The following is a 23,886-nucleotide window of genomic DNA, read 5'->3' on the forward strand; positions in this document are numbered from 1 at the left end:
GACTCTCCTAAGTGGACATGGACTGGGGGGTCCCTGATGAAACCGTGGCCCAAAGCCAGAGGACTCCAAGGTGGAAACTTCGTGGGCATGTGACATGACGGGGGTCCCCTGGGCCATGCAGGGGGTGGGAGCCTCCACGCCCGGGGCTGCCCCAAGCCTGGAGGAAACAGGTCAGCCCCTGGAGGGCGGGGCACCCCAGGGGGAAAGGGGCTTGTGGGATGTTCACTCAGGGCCTTGAGGGTGGGCTCACGGGGGAGACTGAAGCAGGCAGGCCCGCCAACGTGGGAGCCAGGGGGCCTTGCAAGGGGGGTGAAGAGGTTCAGTGGGGGACTCCGGGGGATCAGGGGATCCCACGAGTGGAGATGACCTTGGCCAGGGTTTATGAGAGGGGGCCTCATCTGGGGGGCCAGACACCACACAGCGCCAGGTAACAAAAGGCTTGAACTTTATTAATTCTCCATCAGTCTCACACCCTTAGGCCTTCACAGGAAGTCCACCGAGGTCAGAGGTCACCAGGCCTCAGGGCCAGGGGGTCCGAAGCGTCTCAGAAGCTGCTCCTGGTCCTCTAGGTCTTTCCGCACCTTCTTCCGCATGTAGAAGATGGGGCAGTCCCGGCTGCGGGTGGGGTCAGGGTCGGCCGGAGAGGTCGGGGTCAGGGAGGAGACCCAGCTCAGGGATGGGTTAGGGGCTGTTCCCAGGACTTTGGCTCCTGCCTGCTGCCCACCCAACCCCCTCCCGTGACAGGCTGTTTGCTCAGCGGGCATGGGCCACCAGCCGTATATCACCTGTCACCTGGCGTGGGAACCCACCCCGCCCACCTGTTCCCTGGGGAAAGCCCGGCCCCGCCCTGGGTGAGGGGCCAGGGCGTGTGTGTGTGTGTGTGTCCGCCCGCATGCACACGTGAGTGAAGTCTGGCCATTTCCCAGGCAGATACCGGGTGCCCAGCTTGCCCCCACCCCTAGGAAGGCCAAGATGGCACTGGCCAGGACATCCAGGGGCACTAAGAACCCACAGCCAGAGGGGGACGTGGGTGGGGGGCTCCAGAGACCCTGGGGCTCTGGTCCACAGGCCTCCGGGGCCTGGCGGGACTCGGGCAGGCCAGGGCGATGATGGTGGGTGGTGAGTACCTGGTGCAGATGACGTCCTCGTGCAGGCTGCCCTGACAGCGCTGGCACTGAGTCCAGAGACGTGAGAAGCGCTCCTCCAGGGCGTTCAGGTGGGACACCTGGGGATGGAGGGGTTGAGCTGGCTCCTCACCACTGTCCACCCCGCCACCCCCACCCCTGTCCCCTCACCTCCTTCTGGTACAGCTCAGACTCCCGGGGCTGGCAGAACTTGCACACGGCTCCTGGGAGGGGGGCGGGTCAGCACAGGGGAGCTGGGGCCAGGCCACCCCATCTCTGCCCCTTCTCCGCCCGCTGCCCATCCCGGCTTCTGAAAGTCCCCGGAGACAGAGAACAAGGGAGCGAGTGTGTGGGGAAAACTCCCCGGGGAACTCCCGAGGTGGGGGGCCCAGGACCCTCACTGGGGTGCCTGCAGACTGGAGGCCCCCGCTTGGGGGCCAGGGCCTATCTGGGCAGCAGCACCAGCTTGAGGGGCGGGTGCTGGGGACTCAGGTAAAGGCAGGGGTGGGTGGAGGGCGGGGCCAGGTCTGGGGTCTGGGCCAAGGGCAGGTCTGGGGTCAGGCCAGGACCAAGGGCGGGGACAGCACTCACCCTGGTGGCTGAGGACAGTGCGGCAGCCAATGCAGCAGCTGTGGCGCTTGGCAAAGGCCAGAAGGCCGCCCACCTTGCCCGTGAGCACCGTCTTGCAGCGGGTGTGGTCCCCCCCTGCAGGCAAGGGCAGGTGGTGGGCCCAGAGCCCTCCTCCAGCCCAAGGGTCGCCCCCCTCCCCCAGGTGTCCCCCGTACGCAGCAGCACAGCCTCCGCACGACCCTCGCCCAGGATGGGCTCGAAGATGCGCAGGAGCGGCTTGGCGAGCTGCTGCTCCAGGTAGTACTGTGTGTCAATGGGCAGGCTGTGCTCCAGCACGAAGAGGGGGTCCTGTGGGCAGAGTGGCCAGGCAGGGTCACACTCGGGGGCCAGGGGTCAACAGCACAGAGTGTGAGTGAAGAGCTCTAGGAGTCTCTGCGGGGGTCTTCTGGTCACGAATGGGGGCAGCACTGTACGAGTCACCAGGCACAGAGGCTGCCCTGCAGGGCATTTGTGCTGGGGTCCATGGGCGAGGGCCGTCTGGTCACCAGGGAGGGGTCAAGTTCACAGCAAGGGGCTGGGAAGGTGGACGGGAGCTGGAGTGGAAGGATGAAAATTGGGATATGAGAAGGGAGGACAGGAAATGGGGGCTGAGGAAGGGTCATGGGGGCCAGAGGTCACGGGACATCTGGGAGGCCAGGAACCCGAGGAAACCATAGGTTGGAAGGCAAGGGCCAAGGAGACAGAAAGAGACAGGCAGACGCAGAGATGGAGAGACCAGGAGATGCTGCACGCACTGTGAGGCTGGCCCCACCTGCAGGGGCACTGAGGGAGCGGTGGGAATAACGGGGGCCTCCAGAGGGCGCAGGGAGGCCTGGGAGCAAAGCAACTCGAAGCCAACTCCCAGGGGTGTGTTGGGGGCGGTTCTCAGGGTCCCGTGGGGCCCACAGACAACCACCTCCCCGCCCAGCCTGGAAAGCAGAAGTGAGAGCTGGGGAGAGCTGGGCGGGCGCGGGCAGCCCAGGTGGGCCTGACCTCGGACTTCATGTAGGCAGCCACGCCCTTGGCGGCACCAATGATCACGTAGGGGACACGGTCGCCCAGGCTGGGCGCACTCCCGGGGTCCCGCTTCCTCATCCTGTGGGGAGACCAGGGTGGCGGGTGGGTGAGAGCAGGTGGGATGGCAGGGGTGTAGGAAGTGGCGGGCCCAGCTGGCAGAAGGGCTATTTCTGGACAGTCCCCAGTCCCGGCCCCGTGCCGGCAGACCTCTCGGCCAGCTCCACGTGGGCCTGCTTGCCGGAGTAGTCGGCGGCCGCGCGCGTCAGCTCCTTGGTGATGACCAGCTGGGAGATGTCGATGCGGTTGCACAGCAGGTCCGAGATGATGTCCTTTGCGTGGGCCACGGCGCCCTCAGGATCGCTACAAGGCCGAGACTAGGGTGTTCCGACTGGCACCTCCCCAGGCTGGGGACCAGGATGCACTCTGGGGGCTGAGGCCGGGGTGGGGAGGGGCCCTGCCTGGCCACAGGCGCAAAGCAGCAGGGGTGGGGCTTGAGCCCACAGCTGTCCAACCCCCGTCTTTCCACAGCTCACCATGGAGGAAGAGCCGGGCCTGACACCTGTGTCCCCAAGGGAGGAAGGGCTGGGGGCCAGGGCTCCCGGCGGGGAGGAGGGCCGGGGCTCCAGTTCTGGGTGGAGGGTCCCACACACCGGTCGATGAGCAGCCGGCGCAGCGAGGCGGTGACGAGGTTGGCCACTAGGGGGCAGTTGTCCCTGCGCACAGCCTCCAGGCCCTTGCAGTCCATGCGGTCGTGGGCATCTGGCCGGGAGGAAAAGAGCAGGCCGGCGTAGCGCTTCTTGCTGATGAGCAGGTAGGGGAGGTAGACCTGGCGGGAACCCGTGGCTGAAAGCCCCGAGGCTGTCCCAGAAGCAGGACAGGGCTGTTCCCTCCACACGGGGCTGGGACACTGACAGAGGTGACAGGGAGCCCGGGACCCCCTCAGCATTCCGCGGGCCTCCGTGCCAGAGCTCCCGAGTCAGAAACAGGGACTGGGACACACCTAGAGACGGGCCCTAAAACACGAGACCCAGATGCAGGATGAAGCTTGGGGGGGGGGCCCCAAATCTGAGGCTATGACAGACCTGGAGCGCATGGGGGGGGGTACGAGGCAGCACCCCCTCCCCTCAGAGAACGGAGAGTAAGGAAGGCCTGGGAGTGTGCGCTGAGGCGGGGACTTCCCCCAACTGGGAGGCTACAAATCTGAGAACAGGTGCGCCCCATGGCCTGCCCCAGCTTTGCACCTTGCGGCTAAAATATGTGCAAGTTTCCCCAGAGCCAGACCGGCACAGGCTAGAAGCTGGGGAGCTCTGGACAATGGCTCCCCAATCTAGGATTTGTCCCTGTCGTGGTTCCTGCCACCCAGGACCAAACCCAGCGATGCTCCAAGATCGACAGGGTTTTCCAGAAGCAGCCAGTGTCCTGCATAGCAACACGCAAGACTTTGGAGATTTCAAACCAAGGCCTCAAACTGGGAGAATCCAGAGAATCTAGCACAATACCTAGAAACTGGGGCTTATGAACCTGAACCTGGAATATGCAGAATAAGCAGATCAGGGTACCCCAATGTGGAGCGACCCTGGGCAACCTCAGGGTTCCCCAGATATACTGGTTCCCCTGACATACTTGGGGAACCCCACATGAATGCACTCTTAAAGTCTGCAGGTACCCTGGGAATCAGAGACCCCCTGAAACTGGCAAGATCCACATGTGCCCAACTCTCAGCACTGGGGATCCCTACTTACCTTCTCAAACTCGAGCCGGATGGGTGGGGGGAAGTGACCTGACACCCAGTCTGCAGCCTCCCGTCCCAGGGCCATCGCCTCGGCCACAGAAGAGACACCAAATCGGCACATGACTGAGTCAGTGTCACCGTACACCACCTGGGGGAGGGGTGTGTGACCAGGAGGCACAGGGAGCCATGGGCTGGCCCCCACCCGCCCCAGGTCCATCTCAGGGAGGCAGGCAGGGTGGCCCTGACCTTGGCACTGGTACTGTAGCCATTCTCCACTGTGTACTTGGACTCCACCAGTTGCTTTGTTTTCTCAATCATCTGGCGCCCGAACCCAGTGACGCTCTGCCGGGGAGACAGTCACACAGAGTGAGGGGCTGTCTGCAGTGAACACCGGCTCAGGGTCCCGCCTCCGCTGCTCCTGGGGGCCTGGGCTTGGATGAGCCACTCGACTACTCTGGGCCTCAGTTTCCAAGTCTGTGAAAGAGGGCCCCTACACTGCTCCTGAATGATCTGTTGGAAGAAGGGTAGCCCCGGCCCAGGACGCACAGAGCGCCACAAATGGTGGACAGGCTGGAGCCAGAGAAGGCCACGGCTCAGTATCTCTCTCCACGGAGGTGCTGCGACATCCGGTGACATTACGGGTAGCTCTGTGGTGCAGGGTCACTGACATTTCCTGGCACCCTCCCTACAAACCAGCAGTGCCACCCTCCCATCCTTGGGCAACCAGAAATGACCCTACAAATTGTCAAATGCCCCCAGGGGAGGGGTTGGAGCAGCCCCATGGAGAAGACATTCCTTGCCAGCAGGCGACGGAGGCCCGCGGAGTCGGGGGCATACACCAGAAGACACGGGTGTAACCCCTTCCTCTTTCTGTTCGGGTCCAGTCAGAACATGTCTCCTAACTCCAGCATTTATGCCACTTACATTTAGCGTAATTACTGTTTCTGTCCGTGCTTAAACCTACCACTTTACTACCTGCTTCTATTTGTTCGACCTGTCCAGTGTTGCGTTTTCTTCCCTTCCTCATCTTTTCCTGGGATGACTCACTATTCATTTTATTATTCCAAACCTCTGTCCCATAAGCTTAAGAAACAGAAATAAGGAGAGAGGCCAAGAAACAGAGTCTTAACAGAGAGACAGGGGGAAGGGGCTAGAGGGAAGACACAGACGAGGCTGGAGGTGGCAGCCCTAGTGAGCTGCATCCCCCTGGCCTGGCCTCCCCCAGGGGCTGGAGCCTGATGGTCAAACATCCACTCCTGTCCACCAAGGAGGTGCGGGGAGACCCCCAGGGATGATGCAAGGCCAACAAGAGGTATGGGGGGCCTGCAGTAAGGGATTAACCTTGCCCAAGTGTGGCCTGGCTTCTGGCTGGGTCCTGGGAGGGAATGTCAAAGTCCTTGGCATGTCCTGCCTGACAGCAGTGTCCTTGCTCACCTGGGACCTTGGGCCACACCAGGTAGTTCATGTTAACATGCTTTACATGGTGAGGCCCTGGACCACGTGCTCCCAGCTTGACCCCTGGAGGGGCTGGAGACTGACTAAGGTCAGTCACGGGCGCTCCACGCCTACGTGGCCCACCCTCAATAAAAACTTAGGACACCAAGGCTTGGGTGAGCTTCCGTGGCTGGTGATACTCTGTGCCCGTTGTCACACACCGGTGCCAGGAGAATAAAACATCGTCCACTCAAGTCGCTGGGAGAAACAACTAGAAGCTCCACGTCTGGCGTTTCCTGGACCCTGCCCCACGTGCCTCTCCCCTTGGCTGATTTTAATCCCTATCTTTACACTGTATTAAATCACAGCCATGAGGGTAACAGCTTTTCTGAGTTCTCTGAGTCCTTCCACTAAGTCAGTGGGTCTAAGGGCAGTGTTGGGGGCCCCCAAGTTCCAAGTAGGTGTGTGTGTGTACACGTGCCCCTCCCACCAGAAGGCCCCCCACTGGCAATTCTTCCAAGTCTTCCATCCAAAGCCAAAAGAGGTCTGACACCATGTCCAGGGCTGGAGGGAATCGAGCGTGTTGTGAGCTGGAACCCACACGCCGGGGGAAGGGGCCCGAGAGGCCAGCCACTGTAGGCCCTCCTCAGGCCCTGAACCGAGGCACTGATCGCAGGCTGGCAGAACCAGGGGCTCAGCCCTCTGTGGTCTCGCCATGGCTCTGTTTTTCTGCCCAGGCCATGGAGCTGCCTCGGGTCGAGAGGCCTAGGGGGCTGCGGTAGGCAGGAGGCGTGTGCAGGCTTTTCTGCCCGCATGCCCTCCGTGAGCAGAGACCTGACCAAGTGCCCACCAGGCGTCCTCACTGGGGTCCTCCGGCCCAGGGTAGGAGGGAGGGCCCCGTGCCTGCCCCAACAGTGACCGGGGACACACAGTACATCGGGGCCAGAGTCTGACCGTGCTGCTGGGTGGCCCAGCCCTGGGTGGGCGGCCTGTCCGTAGGAGGGAGGGAGTCTGCCCTCTGCCTCCCACCCCATACATGACCAGGGCAGGAGGCGGCCTGGGTGCAGACTGCCAAGGACGTGGGTGTGTCAGGGTTGCTGTGTGACGGACAGAATGGATGAGCAGAACCACTGCCCTCCCGCGTGCCCCTCGGCCTCTGCCCATCCCGCCCTGCCCGCCCACTGCTCCGTCCCTCCACTGCTTGTATGTCTGCAGAGCCTCAGCACCAACGGCCTTCCTCCACACCATCACCATCGGTGTGCCCCCTAGGCTGGACACTGCACGAGGTCAGGACCTCATGTCCGCTCTGTCACCTGCTGGACCCGCAGAGAATAGGGCCTGACCCACGTCGGATGTGCAGCAAGCATTTGTTGAACAAATGAATGAACCACTCACTCAAGCATCCCTTCTTAAAGGCTGGCGGTTTGGGGCAATCTGGGCCCTGACTTCTGCTGGTGCTATAGCACCACACTGAACCCTGCTTCTCCCAGAGTGGTTCTGTCCACCCCCTAACCTGCCCACTGTGGGACTGGGCACTCACCTGTGAGATCTCCAGGCACGGCAGCTTGCCCACCTGGGCACCAGTGAAGCCATACACGGAGTTGGCACTCACTTTCAGCGCCAGCTGCCGCCCATCCAAGACCTGCCGCCGCAGGGGGTCTGTCTCCTTGGCCAGCTCAGCCTTGGCCCTGGGAGGGGTGGGGAGCAAAGGCCACTCAGGCAGCGTCCTAGACCTCAGGGAGAGACAAGAGGCCGAGGCCTAGGCACTGGTCAGGGTGCCCTTCTAGAAAGGGTGCATATACAGTTGTGCATGCTGTGCACTGCACAGATGCACTGGGCAGAGGGAGAAAATGGGAGCTGCCTGAAGGGAATGTCTTGTTCCAATTTACATATAGTTGCAGTTAAGTGCAGCCCAGAGCCCTGGGGTGACCCTCAAGGGACAGGAATCACCAAGGGGCCTGGGCAAGTCTGAGCTCTGAGCAGGGCCTGGCGGGAGGTGGGGGCTGGCGGCTGCAGAGCCCACCTCTTCCGGGCGCTGAGCAGGTTCTCCAGGATCTGGGGCAGTAGTCCCTTCCGCACCGACATCTTCACAAACTCGTCCCCTGTGGGTGTCCTGATGAACTGGTCCTCGGTCAGGCTGGGTTGGTGGATGGGGAGGGTGACGCCCAGTCTCCCCATCTCCTCCTCCTCCAGCCCCCCACCCCTTCCCACTTTTTCTGGGTCCTCAGCCTTGCTCCACCGGAGGCAGGCCCCTACGTGGGTCTTAGGGTACACATGCCAAAGGCAGGCACCATACCCCAGCTTCTGGGCAGCCCCGGGTCGCAGGAGTGTGGTGTAGCACAGGTTGTGGGCCATCATGATGGACGGGTACAGTGAGGAGAAGTCCAGGGTGGCGATGGGGACATCATAGTACCTGGGCGGGTGGAGGAGGTCAGGGCCGGGAGCTCACCGGCCTCTGTGCCAGCCCCGCCCAGCCGTGGGGCCTCACCCTTTGAGGGGCTCGATGACTGTGGCCCCCGTGTAGTCCTCGCCGCCCTCCGTCTTCACCACAGGCATCAGCAGCCCCTCGCGCATAGCCTGGGAGGGGGAAGGTGGGCCGTGGAGGGTGGGCAAGGGCAGGGCCGCGTACTGAAGAGGGAGTGGGGAGGGGAAGAGCGCTGGGGGGCTCGGCCCAGGAGGGGCTGCAGTGGATGACCGGCGCGGGGTGGTGCCCTTGGCTCTGCCCACTGACCTGCCGTAGCAGCTGAGACACGACCTTGACCTGCTGGCCGCGGCTGAGGAGGTAGCCAAGGGGCACGCCGGTGACGCGCGCCATCTCCATGGCGTTCACCAGCACCATGAGCCGCTCCAGCAGCCGCAGTGGCAGGAAGGCGTCCTTGAGGCAGTACACGGCCAGGCGGCGGCGTGTCTGGTCGTTCCCGTTCTGGGGACAGGCACAGTGATGTCGGGGGTGGGAGGTGGCTGTGGGGGCTCAGGGGTCGGGGAGGGTGTGGGTCAGGGGAGGTCAGGGCCAGAGGGATCAGGGGGCAGTCTTAAGGGCTGGTGTGGACTAGGGGTTGGGGCGGGGGAGCAGAGTAAAGGCTATAGTGCAGAGGTCATGTGAGTGAGCAGGAATATGGAGTCACATGGCAGGGTAAGGTCAGAAGTCAGAGGTCAGGGGCAGATTAAGGTAAAGGTAAGGAGAACAGGTGGGAGGTTGAAGTCCAAGGTCAGGAAGGTAGATGGGAGGCTGAGGTCCCAGGAGTAGGAGAGACGGTGCGATGAGAGTCCAGGCAGGAGGTGGGGTCAGAGGGCAGGCCAGGCAGCACCTGTAGGTCCGTGATAATGCTATGCTGCACGTCCTCCTTCTGCTCGCCCAGGAAGTGGAAGCTCACGGCATTGAGCGTGTAGGACCGGAGCTTGTACTCCCGCAGCAGCACCTGGGACGGGGAGAGGGTGGGCACGGGCCCCCAGTGGTGGCCCCACGAGGGCAGAGACCCCCCACCAGGCCATACCTGCAGCATGTCCATCTGCACGCGGCCCACCATGCTGACCACCTTGCTGTCCCGCCGACCAGTCTGCTTTGACTGGAAGGACGAGTCCCGGATGTTGGAGCGGAGGCTGGACACACGGCCCAGGAAGGGGAAAGCATGCACCTGGGGGCACAGCACGGGGGCATAGTGAGGGCTGCGGGGGGAATGGTTGGCCCTGACCCGGCACCCCCAGAGCTGTGCCAGAGAAACAGAGGCCGGACCACTGGACCCCCATACACAAGGCAGCTCTTTTCCTGCTGGAGCCCTGGGTGGGCTGGGAGCCAGGTGTAGCACAGCCCCGGTGCAAAGACCCTCAGGGCTGGTGGGCATGGCCTGGAGGGGAGATGGCAGCCAGGAATTGGGGCCTGACGGCTGTAGGGCTAAGGAGCAAGCATGGCACCCAGTGGCCAGGGCTGCACCCAGGTGGAGAGCCAGAGAAAGACAGGTTTGGGGATGGTGCTGTGATCAGTGGGGAGGCAGTGGAGGCATGGGTGGGAGCCTGGGGGTGAGCCCGGTGTGCGTGCAAGCCTGGGTCAGGAGAGGTGTCTGCGCTGGAGATGGTGAAGCAGAAGGGACCAGGTGGAAGGGACGCCTGGGTGGGGACAGGGTATAAACACCAGGTTGATGGGGGCAGACTTCTCCCTGGAGCTGTTGGGGGTTGTGAAATTTTTTTTTTTTTCATTCCAAAATTGGCTAAACATATAGAAAAGGAAGAAAATAATATGATATACCCATTATGAGCTGAGTTGTAATTCCCCCTGAAACTGCTGAAGTCTTAACCCTCAGAATGTGACTTTGTTTGGAAATAGGGTCTGTGCAGGTGGTCAAGAGAAGATGGGGTCATTGGGGTGGGTCCTGATCCAATATGACTGTGTCGTTAGGAAAAGGGGACATTTGAGCACAGAGAAATGTACAGAGAGGAGAGAGGTGAAGTCAGGGGACTGCTACCTCCACCCAGGAAATGTGTGAGAAGCTAGGAGGCCTCAGAAAGAACCACCCCTACGACACCTTAACCTCAACTCCCAGCCTCCAGCCTGGGACGATACTGTCCACGGTGCTTCGTCACAGTGGCCCGAGCAACTAACACCCCCCCGCCCCCACCCCCTCCCAGATTCAATAGGCATCAAGACTTTGACATCTCCTTCCAGGAATCCCCTTTTTCCTATTTTTTGCCAACATATTTTAAAATCTAGAAGACAAGACATTGACCCCTGCACACTTCACTCTATATTCTGAATAATGAGCCTTTTCTTATATAACCATAAATACCCTCTTTGCCTCTTGCAAAAGGCACAGTGACCTTCTGGACTTTGAGCAGGACAAGCATGGGGCCAGAACTGGGTTTTGGAGGATGTCTTTGGAGCTGCTGGGGGCGGTGGGCTGCAGGTACGACAGATGAACCATCTGCACTCTAAGCACCCTGCACACCCTGAGTCCCCACAGGGGGCTGTCTGAGGGCAAGCCTCCCCAACCCACCTGCCCTACCTTGAGGGTCTGGGCCCGGGAGATGAGGTATGGAAGGTCAAAGTTCTGGATGTTGTAGCCGGTGATCACGTCAGGGTCCATGGTGCGGATAAAGATCGACCAGGCCTAGGAGTGTGAGACAGGGTCACCCTGCTCATCCCCTGGCACGGATCCCCCCACTCCTGGAATGTTCTGGAAGCCAAGAACAGCCCTAGGACCTCCTGCCCACAGCAGAAAGGCCAGGCAGGTGCTTCCGAAAGTAATACGGAACCCAGAGGGGAGATGTCCACCCTTCAATGTGAAGAGCTCTGACCCTGTGGACATGGCGTCCCAGCATCCAGGGCTCATGCCCAGGAAGGCTCAGGAAATGGCCTCGTGCCTGGGATGCAGGGCGGGGCTGGGGGCTCTGAGGAAAACGGCGGGCTGCAGAGGGAGAGCCACCTGGAGCAGCTCTTCCTCCCGCTCGTAGCTCTGCACCGTGGCTCCCAGGATGGGGGCACAGGGCTGCAGGGTGAGGGCCAGGCGCAGGAAGGGCTCCGGCTCGCCCCAGCGCAGGCCCAGCGAGCAGATCTGGATCACAGGGTCCCGTTCGGGCTCAGGGAAGATGCCTGTGCAGGGAGGGAGGAGGTGGGTGAAGGTGCCTGACTCCTGCCTCTCCCCAGTGACACATTAGGGTGGCTGTACCTCCAAACCTCCCCCAGCCCGTCCACGTCTCTCGGTCCCCACCACCTGTCAACCCTGAACACCCTACCCTCGCTCCCCCTCTGCTGTCATCTCCTGGCAGCCCTCCTGGAGCCCCACGAGACTGGGAGGATCCTGCCCCAGGGCCTTTGCACTAGCCCTTCTCTCTCCCAGCCCATCCCTATTCACAGGTCTTCCTTCTTACCCCGAAGCCTTCCGTGCCCACCTGTCTGAGGCTGCTTGGTCACTCCACCACTGCCCTCCTGCACCAGTCTTAATAAAATCTGCCCACTTGTGTGTTTACGCCCTCCTCCCTCAGTGAACTCAAGAGGTTTAGGGACTCCCAGAGCAAAACTGGCAGGTCACTAATGTCCAGAGGGAGGGAGGGAGGAGACCCAGGCCCCGGGGACAGACCTTTGCGGCCAGCACACTCGATGTCGAAGCTGAGCACGCGCAGGGGTGCTATCCGCTGCCATGGCCCCTCCGGTGGGTGACTGACCACATCCGACCACAGCACATCCACCTCCAGCTGACACAGCGTGGCCTGTGGGGTGGACCGTGTCAGCAGCCGCAAGGTCCCAGCTTCACACCGCCCGCCCCATGGGAGCCCCGAACCTTCCCCTCCAGCCGCAGGACATATTTTCCAGCTGGGAGTTCCAGCCAGTTGCAGCCGACGATGTCTGCGTCCACCATGAACCTGGAGAGGCACGAGGATCACTGGGCAGAGGCCGATGGGAGCCAGTGGGGGTAAAGGTTGTAGAAGCGAGGTGGGGGCCATACCGGATCTCAAAATCAACGTTGGCCTCATAGGGTGCGAAGCTAGGGGTGCCCAGGCCTGCCAGGCGGATGCCCTGCTCCAGGAGGCGGCGGGCGGGGGCCACGAGGCGGGGCAGCGCCAGCGTGATGCGTAGAAACGGGGAGGGGCCGTGCCCGTGGTACCCAAACATGCCTACGAACAGAAGAGGCTGGCACCGGCCCAGAAGGACCCCCGCCGGCTGGGCCCCAGGGGCGGCACTCACTCTCCCGGGAGCACAGCTCCACAGCCAGCACGGCGGGCCCCGACAGCTCCTTGCCCCCGCGCTGGTCCCGGCCGATGGCCGCGTTCAGCTCCTGCTGCAGGCCGCTCAGGTGCTCGGGCCCGAAACCTGGGTGTGGGAGGGCCGGTCAGAGACACAGCGGGGTCCGGGCGGGGCGCGCAGGGCACCTCTGGGTCGGGCCCTCTCACCAGGCGGTGCCGGAGTGTAGAAGTAGGGCGAAAAGCCATGGATGTGGCAGCACACAGACACGCCCTCGTCGGTGACCCCAAAGGCACGGAGCACAGGCGTGGAGCTGCAGGACGGCGCGGGCGCTCCCGGCAGGGGCTGTGCGGGACCTGGGGGGGTGACGGGAAGGCCGGGGCTCCCTCTCGGATTCCTCGAGGGTTCGCCTTCCCAGGCCCCTCCTGTGCTGGGCACAGGGCGTCCAGCCCATTCCCGCAGCTCGGGGCGCCTCCACCAGTGCGGCCGGCCTTCCACGCCGTCCCCTCCGCCCTATTTCAGCTCCGGCTGGAGGCCAGCCCCTGCCTTCCCGCTGATTCCCGTTTCCCCCGTCAGTCCACTTCCTACAGCACAACTACAGGGAGACCTCGCCTTTTTTTGCAGACAAAAAAATTTCCTTTCAAAAAGTAAAATCAACCTCAGGTGTGTACACTGTCATGAACTTTAACGCACGCATAGACACGGAACCACCACGACCATCAGGACAGCCAATCACACCTGCCCCACCCCAGCCCTGGTACTCCGGTCTTCTAATGTCTCTTTTCCAGAGTCCGGATAAATGGACCAATGGGCTGTAAGCTTTGGGCCTGGCTTCCCGCACTGAGCATGACGCCTGTGGTGGTCAGGCCTCCTTGCCGTGGAGAAGCGCTGTGTGGTGTGGACAAACCGCCGGTGGCTTATCCACTCCCCCGCCGCTGACCAGCGGGGCTGTTCCCAGGCTGGGGTGGACAAGAGCTGCTACCGGCCTCTGTGGGCAGGTTTTCTCTGAACCTAGGCTTTGTCCTCTAGGGGAGGAATTGTTGGGTGCTATGATAAGAGCAGAGGTAACTCTTACATCTCAATAAAGCTGGGGGAAAAAACAACCAGACCGCCAATGAAGAATAAAAAGGAGTAGGTTGATCTCTGGGAGAACGGTTCCCAGGCTGCGTCCCAGGAGGACGCACACACGGTGCCCCCAGCAGCAGGACGCGGGCTGTGGTCAGTGCATTTCACTCTGGCTCTAGCAGGACGGTGTCGTGTCTCACTGCGGCTGTGACTTGCATTTCCCTGGTAGCTAATGACACCATGCATCATCTCACGGGCGCATATCCTCTAGCCAACTGTCTGTTTAAGCTTTTTGTCCACCTGGGAGCAGGCTTGCTTGACTGCTGAGGTCTGGGTGCTGTTTTCACAGTACTGGACCCCAGTTAGGTATATGGTTTGCATCTGTTCCCCCCCTTTTCATTCTCTTCCCACGGGGTCTTGTATGCAGACTGGAGCAGGTTTCTCCATTGCCAAAGACTCCCCTGCTGACACGTTTGCCCCTCGCTCCCACTACACTGGGCTCCTTGCTGTTCCTGAGACATCCCAGACCTGCCCCCTCCCGGGGACCCTCTGCCCAGACTCCCTCCTCCCCGGGTATCCCCATGGGTCCCTGTCACCTCTGAGAGACCTTCCAGGACTGCCACCTGATGGTCTGGTTCCTTTTTTATTCTGCCTCTCCTAGAATGGGAGCCTCTGAGAGCAGGGACCCAGTCTGCCTGGAACAGGGCCAGCTCAGTGAAGTACCCTGTTCCTGACTAAGTGGGTGGGTGGGTGGGTAGGTATCAGACCACAGGTCTGTCTCTCCTCTCTGCAAGGAGTCAGCTCTTTTCACCTTCAGGCCTCAGCTGGAAAATACTCCCCTCCTCCAGGAAGCCCTACTGGACACCTGTGCTCTCTGCTCACCCCTCCAGCTCATCTGGGCAACCCCAGCCCTGCCACCACCCAAGCCCAGGACCCCATCTCCCATTCACAGGGCCTCCATTCCACAAACTCACCCACATAATGGTCGATCTCCAACTGCTGGAAAATGAGGGGCTGTGTCTGAGGGTCCAGGAGGGGCGGGGAGGGCCGAAGCCAGCGGGCGTCTATGGCTGTTGTGGATAACTGACCTGGGTGGAGAGGAACAGGGCTGCATGGGGTCATGGTCCTCCCTCAGAAATGAGTAACTGTCCTCCCAGCCCAACCCAGCATCCCTCGGGGTGGGGGTGGGGGGCATTCAATTTGCAAAAGGAAATTCAGGTGGAGCTGGTGGTCTGAATTGATAAGGAAACTGAGATTGCAGGGTCAAGGGTCAAGGTCAGAAAAGCTGCAGGTAACTAACTGGTGGCATACTGGTAGGGGTGCCAAAGGTCAGCCCCATATGGAGCACTAAGTGGGCCAGAGGCTAAGTGTCAGAGGTTACAGGTCAGCTCTGGGGTTGGCTCTCAGTTCCAAGGCAGGACGGCTGGGGGTAGATGGCGGTTCCCCCGCAAGGCCTTACCGTCCACAGCCCCCTCCAGGGCTGGCTGCAGCTCCTCCTCATCCTGTTCCTGCAGCCTGTGCTCCGCCTCCATCTCCTCCATCAGCGCCAGCTCCTCCTCGAACTGGGATGGCCAAGGGGCCTCATCCTCATCCCAGAGGCCCCCACGGGCCCGCTTTGCGGGCACACCAGGCCCTGGGCCTGGCCGCCGCTTACCATCCATCCTGCGGGGCAAGTTGGGGCCGGGTGAGGTTCCTGGCCTCTCCGTGGCCTCCCGTGCACCCACCATGACTGTAAGCCTTTTCATTCTCTGGAGTGTCTGAAGGGCAACAGGACTTTCCACCTGCAGGCTCCCGGGGCGCTGGCACATCCCAGATGCTCAATAACCACTGGCTGATACAATTACATCCCACTCCCCATCAGTCTAACCCTTTCCCCTCCAAATGCTTTTACCTGTCTGTTTGCCCTTGCAGACCCCTTGCTGTCTGTCCCACCTCTATTCTCTCCCCATCACAGATGTGGTCCAAGCACATCCCCTTCTTTCCCATAAGCCTCTATCCTTGATACCCTTGCCCACCGGCCCCAGCCCTCATTCAACAAACAATGGGGAAGCACCTCCTTCAGGCCAGTTGCTGTGTTGGGTGTCTGGAAGGGCCCTAACAAGCAATCTGATCAAGTCCCTTCCCGGCTCAGAATACTTCAGAGGCTTCTCATCCCTCTTAAAAACAAAACAAAAAAAGTCCTTCTTATTTTGAAATGATTTTCAAAACTGGTAGAACTCCTGTATACACTTCACCCAGATTCCCCATCTGCCAACAGGCTGCCACATTTCCTTCCTCATCCCCCCATAAAACATGCACACTTCATATGATTTATTTTCCTGAACTGTTTCCCCTTGACCTCCACCTACTTCAGTATGTGTCACTGAAGAATAAGGACATTCTCTTAAAGAGGCACGGTACCATCCAGGACCTTTAACGTTGACTCAACAGTAACGTAAAATAAAGTCCACCTCCCAATTTCTCCAATTGTCCCTAAAACGCCCTTTATAGTTTCCTGCCCCCTAACACCCAGGAACTAAAGTAGTAAATAAAACAAAAAAAACAAATAGATTATCATTTATATAGGTTTATATATTGTCTTAATTGCAATGTATAACATTTATTTGGGGGCATATTTTGACAAGATATATTGGTAAGAAAGTACATTAATAGGGGAACATTTTTAAACAGGTGAATCTGGGTAAAGGGTATACAGGTGTCCTTTGTATTTTATTCTTCCAACCTTCCTAACAGTTTGAAATTATTAAAAACAAAAAGTTCTAAAAAGGTACATGCCTCTCAGTGTCCAGGCCACGACAGAGGGAATTATGGGAACTTAGAGCAGATCCCAGGACAGGTCAGCCGAACACCTCTGGATCCCATAACTATCCCCTTATATCCGATAGTCTCCACTTCAACCTTCTTGCAACTGACTCCTTGCCACAGGCGGCCCAGCTCCAGACTACACTTCCCAGTGCACACTGCTGGGGTGCTCACATGACCGAGTTCGCTCACTTGGAACGGGAATAACCGTGAGGGGTGAAGCTTCCAGGACAGTTTTAACAGGAAACCCGCCCTCCCGCCTCTTCCCCCTTTCCCCACGACTGCAGCAGGGATATGGTGGGGAACCATCCTTGACCACAGGGACAAGGGTAACATTCCAGGGAACGCAGAGCTACAAGATGGAAGTAATCCGGGTCCCTGAACAACCTTCTGGAGCACAACTGCCAACCTTTGGTGTGTTATGTGAAGAAATGAACTTGTGTCTTGGCCTGGGCCAGTGTGTTTTGGGGTCTCGGCAGCTTAGCCGAGAACCTTAACAAATACAGCACAGGAAAAATTTGAACTGATCTGGGACATGTTTGGCCAATGTTTTGGAGGTGCTATACACAGAACATTTCTCATCATTCAAATGGATGCAGCTACTGATACATGCACAGGATGGATGAACCTCAAAAACACACTGCACAAAAGAAGCTAGACACATGAGTACATACTGAGGGAATGGGGAGTAGGGCTGCTAAATGGGTCCATGGGGTCTCCTCTTGGAAAGCCGAGAACGTTCTGAGTCTAGATAAGAGATGGTGGCTGCACAGCAATGCGAATGTACTAACTGGCACTGAGCTGAATGCTTTAAAATGGTTCATTCCACCTCAATTTAAAAAGAGAGAATATATACTATACAGTGCCATTGACACAAAGGTCTAGAATAAGACTAAACTAATCTATGGTGCTAGGTATTAGGCTATGGCTGTCACGGGGTGGGAGAAACTAACTGGGAAGGGACAGGAGGGACTTTTCTGGGGTGATGGAAATGTACCCAACATCCAACTGTCCACTGGAGAACCTGTGCATTTCACTACATGTAAATTACACCTCAACTGGAAACATAAAGGTTGGAAGGCTGCAATTCCACATCTAGGGTTTTATGCTGCAGATACACTATCACAAGTGGAAAACTGCATTTGCAAGGTTATTTCCGGCAGCATTGTTTGTCATCACAAAAGGCTGGAAACTACCTAAATGCCCTCCCCTGGTGGACTGTTTAAATAAATTACAGTAATTCTGTGCCACGGAATATTATGCAGCTGTATAATAGAATGAGGAAGATCACTACGTACTGCTATGGAGAGCTCTCAAAGACCCATTGTTAGGCAGAAAGCAAGGTGCAGAATAGTTCACTCTATGCTTGTATTAAAAAAAAAAATAGGCTAAGAAAACATTCACCCTGATTCTAGTCTTTAGGTAACAATAAGACCAAAGTAAAGAGCAGCCCATAATACCACTGGTCTGGAGTTTTCTAAAACATCAATGTCGTGAAAAGGGTAAAAAGGCCAGGAAACTGAGACTCAGTAGTCATGACAACTAAACGCAAAGTATGTCTCAGACTGGATCTTGGACGGAAAAATCAAAAACAGCTATGAAGGATATTAGTGGGACAACTGGGTAAATTGAGTAAGGGTCCTCTGAGATCATAGTATCATCTCATGTTAAATGGCCTGATTATGATGATTATACTGTAGTTAGACAGGCAGCCATCGCTCTTCTTAAGAGATACCTGCTGGAATTTGGAGGCAAAATATCACGACGGCTACAACTGGCAAACAGTTCAGCCAAAAAAGGAAAAAAAGTGTGTGTACGTGGGTCTAGATAAAGCAAACAAAGCAGCGTATTACCAACTGGTGAATCCAGGCAAGGGCACCCGGGTGTTTACTGGACTTGTCTTGCAACTTCTCTGCAGGTTTGCAAGCTTTTAAATAAAAAGTTGGAAGGAAATACACACAAAAATATTTTTACAAGGTGGGGGTGGGAGAGTATGCATGAACATGTATGCTTTTAATGCATAATTCTGGAAGAACAGACAATAAAGCAGTAACTGGTTTCCTAGGGGAATGGGGTGGCAGACAGTTTTAGTGAGATATGACTCACATACCACACGCTTCACGCATTTCAAGTGTATAGTTCATGGTGTTTAGCATACTCAGACCTGTGGACCACCACTGCTTTAGAACACTTCCATCCCCCCAAAAGAAACCCTGTTCCCTTTAACTCCCCATACCCCCATTCAGCCCATCGTGCCCCAGCCCGAAGCAACCTTTTTATGCCCAAATGTGTCACACTGAACAGCTGCTTCACATTGTGCTTATCCTTCATCCACCAGTGAACACAAGGCTTATTTGCACCCCCTGGTTATTATGAATACTGCTGCTCTGACCGTGCACACACAAGTTTTCTATAGGAAAGAATCAACTGTCCTTTTGTGCCTTTTGAATGTGAACCATGTACACATACGGCTTATCTCACAGGAAGGGGAAAGCTTGGAGGCCTTTGCTCCAGCCACGCAAGAAGCAGGAGATGCAGGGAGAGACTGGGTGGGGCAGAGGAAGAAGCTAAGGGGCTTACAGGAACCTAGGGAGTGGTCAGACCTGGCCTGGCAGCGGGAGGCAGAAGGGCGGACTGGCTGCCCTGGGCAATGCACTGTGGCCAGGGGGCTGCAGTGGGCGGGGAGGTGTCACCAGGAGCAAAAGCTAGTGGCTTCTGCACTAGGTCCCCATCCCAGGCGGGGTCCTCACCGTGCAGCCAGGCAAGGCAGCACGAGAACGGGGCCGTATATCCCATCTTGGTTGTCCTGACATGGCCAGGAGCTTGGCAAACGCTGCGCTCTCTCCTTTGTCGACCCTTCAGTGACAACAGACTGCAGCCGTAACAGGCTGAGAGCCCTTGGTAGGCCAGCCACTGGTTCCTCTCTGCCGCTTACTCCCTCGTCCTCAGTCCATCTCCCCAGTCTCACAGCCTTGACGCCATCTGCACACTGGCCACTCTCGTCTCGGGGCTCCGGCTCTGACCTCTCCCCAGGTTCCAAGCTGACAGATCCAACTGCCCAACCGAAGAGATGTCTCTTCAGGCAGATTATAAAACCACACTCCTGATCTCCCCACAGACCTGCCCCCAGCACCCCAAGGTCCCCCCGACTCAGTAAACAGCAGCGACCATCGGGCTAACAACCCTGGGGCCACCCCTGCTTCTCTTTCCCCCCAGACCAGGCGCTCCACCTGCAAATCCTGCCAGCCCTGCCTCCCAGCACTCCTGAGTCCCACCAGTCGCAGCTGCGCTCCCAGCCTGGTCCCTCTGGCTCCCTAAGACTGGTCCCCACTTCATTTTGCGCATTGCTGTCTGTCTGTCTCCCCCTGCTGGACATGAGCTCAGCGCAGGCAGGGAGCAGTCTGTTTTGTTTCCTGAAGTATGGCAGAGGTGAGTGCCCGGCTCACAGGGTGCCCAAGAAGAATCCCTTGGTGAATGAATGGCCTCCCCACCACCCAGGTCTCCCCTATTCCACCCTGCCCCGTTCAGTGTATTCTCCATACAGCAACCAGAGGGATCCTGTACAAATACATCAGACCATCCCGTCCCTCCTCTGCACAGAGCCCACCCCTGGCTCCCACCTCCTGCAGTTTTAAATAAGTCTCATTTTGGCCCACAAGACCCTGCCTTTCAGACCCCACCCCCTGCCTTCTCCCTTGCTCATTTGTCTCCTGGCTGGTCCTTAAACACTCTAGGCTTCGTCCTACCTCAGCACCTTTGCACAGGCTGTTCCCACTGCCCTGTCTGGACGTCCCCATGGCTCACAGCCCTGCCCCCGTCAGGTCTTTCCTTAAATGCCACCTTCTCAGGGAGATCTGTTTAAAAGGGCAGTCCCACTGTCCCATCCTGACATGCTCTGACCCCTTCCCCTGCTCTTTTTCTCAATGCTTGCTCATCACTGTCTGGTGCACTCTATCTGTTCTTAGTTCTCAAAGTGCAGTCAGTCCCTGGACCTTCAGCTTGAGCTTCGGGTGGGAACCTGTTGAATGGTAATTCTCAGGCCTCACCCCAGACCTCCTGCATCAGGCTCTTTTGTGGGGTGGGGGATGGGGGGCACAATCTGAATGGTAACAAGCCCTCCAGAGGTTCCAATGTAGCTCAAGTCTGAGAACCACTGCTTTTTTATCTTGTTCACTCTCTATCCCCAGAAGGATGGGAGTTCTGTGAGAGCAGGGATTTTTTCTTGTTTCCTGCTATATCTAATGCACCCAGAGGAGTGCCTGGGGCAGAGGATGTGCTCAATAAACACCTTCTGAGCAAAGAATGAATGAAAGACCTCAAGGAATCTTCACAGAAACTTCTGAGGCAGGTGCTGCTAGCTAGCACCAGCCAATGCAGTGCCTGAACTGAGGCCCAGAGAGGTGAAGCTACCTGCCGGAAGTGGCACAGCTGGTTCAGAAGGTTCAAGCCCAGGTAGGCTGGCTCCAGAGCCCCGCTGTTAACTCCAGACTGCCAGCGAGATACAGGAGTGAATTCCCTTCTGCCCAGCATGGGAGGCAGACTGAAGACGGACCTGTCTGCCTGCTCACCCCCATATCCTGGCTCACACGTACCTGCTGAGGGCATAGACTAAAAATGACCAACCTAACTGTCCACTCTTACCCCCTAGGAAACCACACTTGCATGCTTTGGCCTTGTCCCCTCCTTGGGCCTCCCGGGCTCTCACTGCCCTTATCACAGACAGGGGACCACCTGGGCCTGACACTGCTCTGGGTCCCCTGCATCGCCCGGGGCAGGCCCTGGCCTTGGGATGTGTGTGCTGGGTGAAATCCTTCTCATCCCCAGAGACACAGAGACTCGGCTCCAGTTCAACCCCTCCAGGCTAATCGCCTGCCCCTCAGGGCTCCCACAGCCATATTTCATGTGGGCATCCTGAGCCATGCCTGCTTCAGGCTGTGAGCCCCTCAAGAACTGGGGTCAGGGTCCCCAGCACCACTCAGCAGAGTGTCTGTAATGCAGGCCACTTCGAGCCGTGTCCATGCAGAGTCCTCTGAATGTCACCAACCCCAGGAGTCTTCCCTGAGCCCTCGGCTGCTTCTCTCGTTAGCGCCCAGAGCACTCTAGGCTGGGACCTCCTGTCCTTCCTGATCAGACCGAATGATCGTCGGCTCCCCAGGGCCCAGTCAGGGGCCGGCCACAGAGCAGCCAACCGACAGCCTGAAGGGCACTGCGGGAGGAGGGCGGCCCGGCGAGGCCCTGCGTGGGGAAGGAACCCCTCTCGGGGACAAGAGGCCTGGGTGCGCCGTGCAGGAAGGCAGAGGAGAAACGAGGCAACCGCAGGTTCTGGAAGTCATGTAAGCTCTGCCCTCAGAGTGTATTCCCACCATGCTCGGCCTCAGTCTTCTCCAGCCAGCCTGTTGCTCAAACAGCAAACCCCCATCAGCCCGCGCTCCTCTTCCCTACACCCCCATGTCCTGCTGGCTCAAACCCCAAAGACAACCAGAGCCTGACTGCACTGCAGGCTCATCAACCACTATCCCCTCTTGCCTAACTGGTCTCTCTCCTTCCACTCTTGCTCCTGCTACAGTCCTTTCTTAATTCAGCAGCCAGGAAGGTTTTGGGATCATGTTCCATTGCTCAAAGGCTCCCATAGCTCCCTGTGGAACCTGGAATAAATGCCAAACCCCACACCGAGGTTTACAAGGCCCTACAGGATCTGGTCTCCAACCTCTCCTGTTCCAGCTACAAATAAGCAAAGCTCCTTTCTACCTCAGGGCCTTTGCACTTTATGGATGCTTCTGCCCAGATCTTTCTTCTCTCAACTGTCACCTCCCCAAAGAGGAGACTCTGACCAGTCCAGCTAAAAAAGTAAGCTACCTTGTTTAACTTCACTTAGTATAAGGGATCACCCCCTGAAAGCATTGCTTTATCCTTATCTCTCTCTTGCCTACAGTCCTCCTGAGGCAGGGGCCGTCTCTGACTTCTTCGGGCTCTAGCTCCTGCTTCTGGAACAGTGCCAGGCACAGAGTACTCAATATTTAGTCATTAAGGGTGACACAATGCCTGCACGTGCACCATTCGGTCCCCCAATGCCTCCGGGATCCTTCGCCCCAAAGCCCTTCCAGGATGCGTGTTCCCTCGCCCCCGCGGCCGGGGGCCCAGCGCATGCGCCCCCTACTCGTCGAGGGGGCCCCCCGGCTTCCTCTTCCTGCGCGCCCGCTCACGCGCCGAGACCACTGGCCCCTGCCCCACTACCACGCGCCCGCGGGCCAAGGGGACCCCTTCCGCTGCCACGCCCCGCGGCAGCCCTCTCAGCCTTCTCTCAGTGCCCGGCTCCTCAACCCCGTTCCCTGCCAGGCCAAGTACCCTGCGATTCGCCCCTCTCCCTTTACTCACCTGCTTCAAACAGCGTTTCCCGCCACAGCCTACGCCGCCGTGACCCCTGACTCCCGCGCGCGCAGGCCCAGAGACACCAAGCGCCCTGTCGGGCCACGCCCCTCCGCCCCAAATAGGGAGAGACCACGCCCCCTCCCTCCAACAGGATGTGCCCTCATTGCTTACAAATTCTCGCCAAGCCCCGCCCCTTATGACGTTGACCTAAAGACTCGCCCTCTCCTTGAGGAGGTGTTGCGGCCTCGCGCTCGACTAGGGGGCGCTACACGCACAACCTCCGCTTCCCTTGTCATCCACGGCCCGGCTGCTGCCCGAGGCCGCGTCCAGAGAACCAGCTGGGCACCTTCCAGCTTTGGGCTGGCGGCCTGACGTCTGCCCTCCCCGGCGAGGCTGGCCCTAACGCACCCAGGTCCTGGCTCTGTCTGCTCTCACACAGCCTGTTTTCCCATCCGCAAGCTAGACCAAGCAAAGTGGGCACGACCTGTGGGGCGCTGTGCACACTGCATGGAATGGAGCGATGGCTTCAACCACTCTCACTTGCACCGTCTCCACTCGCCACCCTAAAAAAAACTTTCAGCATCCAGTTGATCTCTCTAAGCAACAGTCCCCTATCCTCCACTGGGGCTGTCCATCCAGCTCACCTCACTGCCCTCAGGTTGTGGCACAGAAAAATGGTTAAGACAACTCTGGGGCCTGACCTTTCAGACCACTGCAAACTCACCAGGGCCTCCCACCTTCCAGACCTGGCACATGCCCTTCCCTCAACTTGGGGGTCCAGCCCTCATCCCCTTTCTCCAGTTTAGCTCCCAGCTAGGACATCACCTCTAGCTCCCACATTGCCACACTGCCCCCATTAAAGTTCCTACTTTCTAGATGTCTCTGTCCATCCACCCATTGCCAGCTGATTAATAGGTACCCAAGGGGCTTTGCCTTGTTCAGGGTTGTTTCTAGGGCTAAAATTGTGTTTGGCACATAGTAAATGCTCCATACACATTGGGTGGAAGAATGACATGTGTTCCCAAAGTGGCCAGCACAGTGGCCAGCCCACAAGTGGCTTC

At 58.4% G+C, this 23,886-nt stretch overlaps 1 protein-coding gene across 3 annotated transcripts; it reads right to left on the minus strand.

Annotated features, from left to right (window-relative positions):
- Positions 1-428: 428 nt before the first annotated feature.
- POLD1 (DNA polymerase delta 1, catalytic subunit) lies at positions 429-22,951 on the minus strand. Of its 3 annotated transcripts, none has more exons than XM_017661578.3 (27): positions 22,832-22,951; positions 15,114-15,316; positions 14,629-14,742; positions 12,799-12,945; positions 12,593-12,718; positions 12,354-12,522; positions 12,189-12,270; positions 11,988-12,117; positions 11,334-11,500; positions 10,914-11,018; positions 9,411-9,551; positions 9,225-9,335; positions 8,648-8,839; positions 8,405-8,493; positions 8,213-8,329; positions 7,940-8,053; positions 7,457-7,604; positions 4,729-4,824; positions 4,493-4,630; positions 3,401-3,576; positions 2,958-3,110; positions 2,727-2,829; positions 1,910-2,042; positions 1,716-1,829; positions 1,296-1,348; positions 1,128-1,225; positions 429-615 (listed from the first exon to the last, which is right to left on the minus strand). In XM_017661578.3, exons 2-27 carry the CDS (start codon positions 15,313-15,315, stop codon positions 510-512), a joined length of 3,324 nt encoding a protein of 1,107 aa, XP_017517067.3. In that variant the 5' UTR covers position 15,316; positions 22,832-22,951; the 3' UTR covers positions 429-509. The 3 variants fall into 3 exon arrangements, with proteins under 3 accessions (XP_017517067.3, XP_073081937.1, XP_073081938.1); XM_073225836.1 differs by having other exon boundaries at positions 8,405-8,544; XM_073225837.1 differs by lacking the exons at positions 429-615; positions 1,128-1,225; positions 1,296-1,348; positions 1,716-1,829 and having other exon boundaries at positions 1,912-2,287; positions 8,405-8,544.
- Positions 22,952-23,886: the final 935 nt, after the last annotated feature.

The sequence above is a fragment of the Manis javanica genome, chromosome 17, assembly GCF_040802235.1.
Source record: "Manis javanica isolate MJ-LG chromosome 17, MJ_LKY, whole genome shotgun sequence".
Lineage (NCBI taxonomy): Eukaryota > Metazoa > Chordata > Mammalia > Pholidota > Manidae > Manis > Manis javanica.

Excerpts from the sequence above, each read along its gene's own strand:
- POLD1 (XM_073225836.1), bottom strand. The coding sequence starts at position 15,315 with ATGGATGGTAAGCGGCGGCCAGGCCCAGGGCCTGGTGTGCCCGCAAAG. Across the intron at positions 11,501-11,987 it reads CGAGTGTGCTGGCCGCAAAG|GCATCTTCCCTGAGCCCGAA; the intron begins GTCTGTCCCCGG and ends CTCCCTGCACAG. Across the intron at positions 1,226-1,295 it reads CTGAGCTGTACCAGAAGGAG|GTGTCCCACCTGAACGCCCT; the intron begins GTGAGGGGACAG and ends CTCCATCCCCAG.